Source organism: Phragmites australis, chromosome 13 (assembly GCF_958298935.1).
Source record: "Phragmites australis chromosome 13, lpPhrAust1.1, whole genome shotgun sequence".
Classification (NCBI taxonomy): domain Eukaryota; kingdom Viridiplantae; phylum Streptophyta; class Magnoliopsida; order Poales; family Poaceae; genus Phragmites; species Phragmites australis.
Window position 1 is genome coordinate 30,644,584 of NC_084933.1, and position 8,446 is coordinate 30,653,029.

At 40.6% G+C, this 8,446-nt stretch overlaps 1 protein-coding gene and 1 long non-coding RNA gene across 3 annotated transcripts; one reads left to right on the forward strand and one right to left on the reverse strand.

The window, feature by feature from the left end:
• Nucleotides 1–775: 775 nt before the first annotated feature.
• On the forward strand, nucleotides 776–5,881 carry LOC133888361 (uncharacterized). Of its 2 annotated transcripts, XR_009903784.1 has the most exons (4): nucleotides 784–1,194; nucleotides 1,282–1,497; nucleotides 5,020–5,652; nucleotides 5,743–5,881. It is a non-coding gene; the product is annotated as an uncharacterized LOC133888361 (long non-coding RNA). The 2 variants fall into 2 exon arrangements; XR_009903783.1 differs by having other exon boundaries at nucleotides 776–1,194; nucleotides 1,282–5,652.
• On the reverse strand, nucleotides 4,516–7,746 carry LOC133888360 (oryzain beta chain-like). The gene is made up of 5 exons (XM_062328566.1): nucleotides 7,177–7,746; nucleotides 5,824–6,062; nucleotides 5,596–5,736; nucleotides 5,049–5,507; nucleotides 4,516–4,843 (listed from the first exon to the last, which is right to left on the reverse strand). Exons 1-5 carry the CDS (start codon nucleotides 7,643–7,645, stop codon nucleotides 4,778–4,780), a joined length of 1,374 nt encoding a protein of 457 aa, XP_062184550.1. The 5' UTR covers nucleotides 7,646–7,746; the 3' UTR covers nucleotides 4,516–4,777.
• Between the last annotated feature and the right edge of the window lie 700 nt (nucleotides 7,747–8,446).

Here is an 8,446-nt window from a genome sequence, read left to right on the forward strand (position 1 = left end):
GGTTTGTATATGTTTGAATTTAAATAGAGTTAAAAAAAAGAATATCATATGAAATTATAAAAATACATATACATGGAGCATTACAAAGAAACCCATTTTCACCATATAATCTAGTGCTAAAAATAATTTTAGAAATTAGCTCATCATATAAGAAGAATATTAGTGAATTTTTAAAAATTTATGGAAATTTATTTGATGCCCTAACAATTTCTAGAAGTTATAAAAGTACCTTTTTTAAAGAATTTTAGTTTAAATTATACACATGATTTTTAGATGAATCTAATTAAAATAGGTTGCACATAGATTATGGAATATGTAAAAAAAAATTAGGATTTTTGGAGCAATAAAAAACCTCTGTTTTGAACAGAGTAGATATGAAAAGAAAATTGAACAGCTGAGTACTGTTCACCACGGGAACTGTGGGCTAACCGCCCTCTCAAGTGTCTGCAAGGGCTAACTGCCCTCGATAAGGTCTGCGCTTTCTACCATGTTATCCTTACCTCCTCTCTCAAAAGGCTATAACCCTTTCTGAGGGCGATAGATGTCTATTTCTGTAATTTTTTCATTTGGATCTATTTATTTAACTTTTTATGTTAAAAAAATGCAAAAATAAAAAAGCTCGTCTTTTGGATGTAAGGCGGGCTGAAAAGTCCTCAGGCCATTCGATCCCTATCCCCGTCGATCCATTGGGAGAAAAAAAACACCTCCCGACCCATTTCTCTCTCCCGACATCGCTCTCTCGCTCGCTAGATCTCGCGAATTGTCGTCCCTTTTGCCAACCGAATGAACTAGAAGCTCTTTTTTTTTTAACATCAGACCTCTTTACCGGAGTTTTCATTGGAGGCCATACGAGTGCGACACCGGGGGATCGAACCTCAGTGGGCTTGATAGCACCTGCTGCTTTGCCACCATGCTCCTTGCGTGTTCGCGTCTCAACCAAAACCTCACGATGGGCGGTGTTTACCTCTCGTACTCCCTCGCTAACGGTGGCTAGAGTGAGAGCTTGTTTGGGCAACTTGCGACTTCGTCTCTCTCCAACGACGTCTCAACTCCAAGAACACATCTCTGGGTGTGAAGGCTTCTGTGACCTCTTCTTCTTGATTCCCTATCTCATCCTTTTCCTCCTCCATCCTCTCCTCTTTTTTCTAGGTCTCTAAGTGTGCGGCTTTGTCAGATTTCATGAGGTCTTTTCAGGTTTGTGAATGTTCCTTTGCATCGTTTGAATTTTTATTTGTTTTCCTGATTTTATTTTTCAATCATTTGAGATATGTGATGCTTCAGTGCAACAAGTGAAGCGAATGGGTATGGAGCCCGATTGGCAAAGCCACAAGGGAGTGTCCGAGCCCGCCGGTACGAAGCCGCGGCGTCATACACCCATGTTAAAAATAACCTCCAATGAAGGCCCGGATTAGGGGGGCCGGTTCTAAAAAATTAAGAAAAAAAAAGTGAAGGAATTGCTACTGGTGTGATCTTCTTCAGCGGCTAGATTTTGGTGAGGTGAGAAGGCGTCCATCTCCTTTGTTTCCTCTCTTCTGTATTGATTATTTGAAATCCTGATATCATAATTTCTTAGGAGCTCATGTCTGGACAGTGAACACCATTTTGTTCTTGTCGCATTGTAGTTTTAGTCTATCTATTTAAACATGAAATCTATAGTAGGAGTAGAAATTATCATAATAGTCTAACTCCTTTCCTGCCTTATGTCATGTGTTACTAAAGAGACGACTAATAGAAAGGTAAACACGATTAAGACACCTTGTGTCATGTGAGAAGAAAAGAAGACACGGAGCCTGCATTCCAAATTATGCAAAATTTAGCAAGATGGGACAAGTGCTCTACACACCCAATATATCTAGTCAATGGTCATGCTCATTTGGCTTCAAAGCTTTTACCAGATAATGATTCTATAACCAAATTCTGAATACCCAAACCATGTATTATGATGTTGTTGCTCTGCATGAAAACATGTGTAGGCCTAGAGCGTGAGAGTACGGCGACGAAAACATGGAGCATGTTTGAATTAAGCCAAAATTTCAATAAACCTTCGTGGTTAACCATGGTTATTTTGTGATGGCCAATTTGGTTAGCATAAGCTAATACGAGCTAGTTTGTATCAGATGCACTTCAACTGCTAGTACACTGTTACCGCAAGCCTACTGTCAACCCGTGTGATTTTGGACCTCCACGACCTATAATCTCGCCAGTGTGTGTGCTTGATGATTTGTTCTAAGTTGTGCCGTTTTTCACCATATATTTTACAGTGCAAAAGTTGTTAGGATTGGTCTGTGAGGCGCATAACTAAGTTAGTGTTTGGTTCGTGGGACGAGATGTGATGGAGTTGATCTATATCGTTTTTAGCTGTTTAGATTGAGAGCAGTGGAATAAAATGGTTCGAAATCAAATATTCTTTAAAGATTCGGGACAGAGTTGTTCCAAAAAATAGTGAAACGCAACATCTTATTTCGAACGTGACACTGACGGTAGGCACAAAGTGTTAAAATAGATTTGTTCCATTCCACCCACCAAACAAGTATTTATATATGAATAGAATCATCATATCTCACCCCGCTCTCCAACCAAACACTACCTAAAGGATTAAAACTATCTATCTATCATTTAAGGCCAACAAAAAATAAAGATATAATGATATTTCCTTTCCCTCTCAACTGATTTTGTTGGTCAGTATTTAGAGATTTGTGTTAAGTAATGGTTTCATTCCTTAGAGAATTTATGTTAAGTTATGGAATGGATTAGTCATGACCTACTTGAGTAAAAACCCTCCTGAATAATATGTTTGTCCGTTATTGTATTAAGTAGTGTTTTATAGCATCATCATGCTTTATCCGTTCTTGAATGATATGTCTATGCATAAGCTGTTGTTTTCATGTTGTGTTAAGTAAGGCATCTATGCTGCTAGCATCATCACACTCTATCCATTCTTGAGCGTAATTTTTTCCCACTGGTTGGTACTCACTGGCTGCTACACATATTAGTTATTTACGAACCAACAATGCATTGATACTAGGATAAATCTAAAAAAAATACACGTGTATGTTTTAGACTTATAGCATACACACCTATTTTTAGTAAAAAAAATATCTGAACATGAGCATTTTATTATTAATTTTTTGACTTTTTTACATATGGACTTGTAACACTTATTTGTGATTAACTTAAATGTGTGGCAAAAAATAGAAAAAATATTTGATAACAAATACATCTGTTGGTCTGCCTCTTAAATGCAGTTATATAAGTAATTTTGTGAAAAATTGTAAACAAATTAGAATAGACCCGTGAGCAATTTGAAATAGGTTAAGGCAATTCAGGATTGGGTGTTCAACAAATTTTGTGAATAAATTAGAACCATTCAGAGGCAATATTAGATCTAGATGCTACATATTTTCAATAAAAAAAGAGAGAACAATTTGTGAACAATTTTGCTGCAAGCAAATTGGCTCAAACTTGCAAATAATTTTGTATACTTTTAGAAGCAAAATAGGTGTGCATGTCATAAGATTAAATCATGTACGTGCAATTTTTAGATTTTACCTTGATACTATATCTAAGTTTGTCCTATCTGTAAATGTTAGATAATAGGTTGTAGAAATGAGATTATGGGATATATGAAAGAGAAAAATAGGAAATTCATGTGATTATGGGATATAGGAAAGAGAAAATTAGGAAATTCATGTAGATGGAAGATGAACTATTTTTGGTAATCGTTCCTGCCATACTTGAATAACTTAATGATGAAAAAAGGCATATACATACTTCATAATATATTGGTGCTAAAAAGATGAAGTAAATTCTTGAGGGACATGATAGTTTCTAGGACTGAGTTCCATATGAATCCAGAGATATTTAAGGCGACATCAAATTATCTTATGTAAGAGAGTCTACTGCATGACACACGTGGCATTACTGTTGATTAACATGTGTTGTTAAGTGTTTGCCTGATTATTATATTACATTCTTAACTCTCATGCATTATGATGTATCACATAAATTATTTAGTTTTTTTACTTATCTTGTTTTTTTATGTCCTCACGAACCTAATTTTGATCAGCTTATAGCTTCTGGATAACAATTTTACATAATAATCAATTGTTCATGTGCTTTGACTATTGAGTTGTCAGTATGAGCACTTTGAATTGTGTCATCCACCACAGTATTAGAAAAATATTGAAGCTTTGAATTAGTAGATGGCTAGTATAATGATTAACTTGATCGGATGCGTGTATCGGTACTAGCGAAAGATTAACCATACCACATATTTTCTATATTCTAGCAGCAATTTTCATTTTTCTTCTTCTAATTTTTCTGAATTGTTAGGATTTTTATCCCTGTGTCTCCCAAACAACAACGGCCAGGAAAATGTGAACCCACGGAACTCAATATTGAAACCAACCAATCATAGCTCGCATAATAATCTCTATGCTTGTCCCAATAATACCTAATGAACCTAAATCCACTTCCATCCAAACAAATCCTTCGCCAACCAAAAAAAATCCAAGCTGAAGTGAATAGATACTTGAACTTGGATTATAGAACAGTTCATTCATGACCAATATCCTTGATGACGTAATCAGAGTACAAACGATAGCTGATTATTTACAGAGGATTCAGATTCATGAAAGATAAATAGTACTAGAACATATACAACAATCTATGAAAGCCATGTCTTGATCAAATTTTGAACGAGATTTGGAAGCGCGGAATCAGAAAAGCTCCGGGCAGTCCCATACTTCTCCAGACCGACACTGCCGTCTGGACGAGTTCACGCGGAGTTCAGCTTCGCGAGGGTGCGCTTCACGGCCTTCACGCTCAGTGGGCTGTTTTTGCTCTGCTCAATTCAGACAGAGAAGAGACAGTTTCATTATGTTTCCTGCTATGGTCAATCGTATAAGCACCTAGGATCTCTTTCGGTAAAGTGTACTGAAAGAGATTCTTCGGTTAGCTCATGCATGTTGCGTGGCAGTGTGAAACTGTCTAACTTGCATAAGCTAAACAAGGCTGTAGATGTATCAATGTTGCAGTGAAGAGATTACCGCAGAGCAAGTTCCAGCCCTGGTGTTGCAGACAGGGTAATCCCGTGGGCAGCAGCTGGCGTGATCCTTGCAGCAGACGGCGCTTTCCAGTGGGCAGCAACCCCAGACCAAGCAGAGATTCCTAAAGCCGAATGCACAGCAGCAGGTGCTGCCTGCTGAGCACGAAAAGTTCTCGTCGCAGACCAATTCGGGGGCGACGGGGGGAGGTGGTGTTGGAGGGGTTGGAGATGGCTTGGGAGGGTTCGCGCCCTTTTTAGTGGGGTAAGATGCCATCATGGCAATCCCGCACTTCCCGCTGGTCGCATTGATGTTGCGCTCCATGCGGACGTACCCAGCCTCACCCCACTTCGGACCCCATGAGTTGCGGACGATCCAGTAGTCCTTGCCATTCTCGGTGCCATAGCCGACCGCAACCACACCATGGTCAAGGGTTGTGGTGCACCTTCCACTGAAGACACCCTGTAATAAAAAATCGAAGACGAGTTAAGATCAACAACCTACTCGTTGTATGATAACATAGGCAGATTGCTTCAGCAAGTTTGTTTACCGATTTATAGAGCTGGAACTCGCGGCCACCAGCAGCAATGGCAACACTGACTGGCTGGTGAGCAACCGCCTTCTGCAACGACTTCTCATCATTTCGAGGGACATCTTCAAAGCCATCAATGCTCACAACCTTTGCATTTTCCTGCAGTGATCAATGTACCAATCTGGACATGAGCAAAGACCATCACGTGAAAGAGGGGAGCATATGAAGGAATAAGGAGATACATACCCTGCTGATGTCGCATTTGCCATCCACGGCTTTGTAAGGGTAGTCAGCTTCAGTGTCAATGCCTCCGTTCTTTATGACAAAGTCAAAGGCAGAATCCATAAGCCCACCATTGCAACCATTGTTCCCTTCATTGCTCGAGCATTCTACAAGCTCCTGCTCAGACAATTCGATCATCTCTCCAGTGACAAGTTGGTTAATGCTTTCCACTGTGCTGACTGCAGAGAAAGCCCAGCAACTTCCTGCAGATCACCATTCCATAAACAAGTTACAATCACAGAAAATTATCACTTCCCAGAACTGCATGAGTTCCAATTGTATTGACTTGTATGCATGTACTGGCAGTAAAAAAAAGGTGAAGAGCGTGCCAAACCCTTAATGGAGTTCTAATCACATCAATTTTGTTAGGATAATATAAATAAGCAGTGATTTGCAGTTAAATTGTTTGTTTGTGGCGTTTGCTTTTCTTTCTTCATGAGGCAACTTTAAAAGCAACATATAATTAGTTGATTTGTTTCTTGCAATAGCCAGCATCATACAAAGTCTTGATAAGGCTAACGAAAGAGAGGACGAATAACCTCCGGTGCACTATCCTACAGACCATAAGAGAAGAGACTTTCTTACGATCACCATGCAGAACAAATTTTCCATCATGTTTATATGCTACCAGAACCAAAAACTGTTATGATGCAACATCTGGTAAACGTATCCCTCCAAAGAATCTGGCTAACGTCTTAATAGTTGGTTGATGCCTTGATAGTTCATGTCATGAAGGCCAACATGTTCTCAGAATCTGACCGGTAGATGCACCAATAGCATATTGGATTGAAGGACCACAGAAAAGGCCACTGCAACGGTGGTCTTAAACCAGAAAAACAGTTTGGAAGGGAGCTACACTACAAATAAGGAAACCACGACACGCAGGGCAAGTCGAATGGAAGGCCGGTTCCGCTCAAAGTCCATACCGCACGACTCACAACCTTTGCTTCCACCATAAGCAAAGAATGAAGAAAATAAACCCCTTGTGTACAATATAATACATCTAAGCAAGTGACTTAATCTTCCTCCAAAATAAATCTTATCTTAATCATCATATTCCAAACTATTCTTATGCTGATCAAATCATCATATTCTGTCATGATGTGACAGAAAAATCCATCTTTTTCAAACAAAAATGGTTTAACTTTGTTGGAACGATAAAAGGCCAATACCAAGTACGGTGCTTATCAGGTTTGAATGGATCCTAAACAGATCTAATGCGAAATTGGCGTGTATAGATCCGAGGTTAGCGTTAAACTACTAAACAATCGCGCAGAATCGATCGGCAAAAGTCAAGAAAGAGGCAAAATTTCTCACCGCATTGTCCCTGGTTCTTAACGGGAGCAACGGCCCCCTTCTCCCTCCAGTCGACGGCCTCCGGCAGCTCCTCGACTCCGTCGTGGCGATACCTCTCCGCAGCGGCGCGGTTCCTCTGGACGGGCTTGGCGCCGAGGTACGCCGCGCGGAACTCCTCGATGGTCAGATCGGCGAAGCCGTTCATCCCGAGGCGGAACCCGTGCTCGTCGGCGCGGGCGTTGTGCGCGTCGACGAACCTGAGGTTGTCCCAGAACACCCGGAACCGGCGGTCGTGCTCGCCGAGCGCGTTGTACGCGCGGCCGTGCTCCGCCAGCCAGAGCTCGTACATCGCGCGCGCCTCCGCCTCCGTCCGCTCCAGCCCCCGCGCGCCGTGCTCCTCGTTGTAGGAGACGATGGACATGTCGTCCGCAGCGGAGGCGGCGAGGAGGAGGAGGAAGGCCGCGGCGAAGATGCCCCGGCCGAGAGCCATGATGGCGGCGGTGGGGGTGACGAGCGTCTTTATCAAACCTCTCTTCCCTTTTCTTTTCCTTTTCTCTTTTTATTTGGGCTGCGGTGTGGGGTTGAGGGTTGGACGCGATGTTGATTTATAGGCACGGGGCGGAGAGTTTGGGTCGATTTGGTTTATCGGTTAAGCTTGATTTGGTTTCTTAATCCTAATATATTATTCTCGCGAGGACTCTAATCAAAAGGAAAAATTGATTATATGTTTTAAAGTTTATCCACCTTTAATAATTATATGTCTTATAGGAACTAGTATTAGAGGTGAAAGATAAATTTAGTTACAAATTAGTTTCTATGGAATTTATGCTTAAAAAATAATTATCTTCAAATATATTATCAAACGTTAATTATTTTTTAAGCATATAATCAAATTTCTAATCAAAATTGTAATTAAAAGATCGAAGCAGCGCGGAAGCCTTCTTCGGACTAAAAAAATTCTGCACCCGATTGATCGGATAAGAACTCTGATGAGCCTTCAGTATAGTTTAGAACGATGCCCTGTCATGGTTAACATGGGGTGTTAGATAAAATAATGGACAAAGAATCGTAGGGCAGTACAGGTACAGGCTTTAAATCGTAGTATTACAGTTACATGCATGTTACTGCATTTCACTGCATCGGATATTTTGATGTCGATCCATGACTTTGATACGGGAAATGATATTCGTACGCAAAAAGATTTTCACTAAACGTCTACAGATGCATGTGGCCTTTGCCCTTTGATTTGGAGGCAACGGATCTGCGAGACTGCTGCTCCTTTTGCCGTGAT

Coding starts and splice junctions, on each gene's coding strand:
- LOC133888360 (XM_062328566.1), bottom strand. CDS start 7,645: ATGGCTCTCGGCCGGGGCATCTTCGCCGCGGCCTTCCTCCTCCTCCTC. Junction 6,063..7,176: donor TAAGAACCAGGGACAATGCG/GTGAGAAATTTT, acceptor GGTGATCTGCAG/GAAGTTGCTGGGCTTTCTCT. Junction 5,508..5,595: donor AGTTCCAGCTCTATAAATCG/GTAAACAAACTT, acceptor TTTTTATTACAG/GGTGTCTTCAGTGGAAGGTG.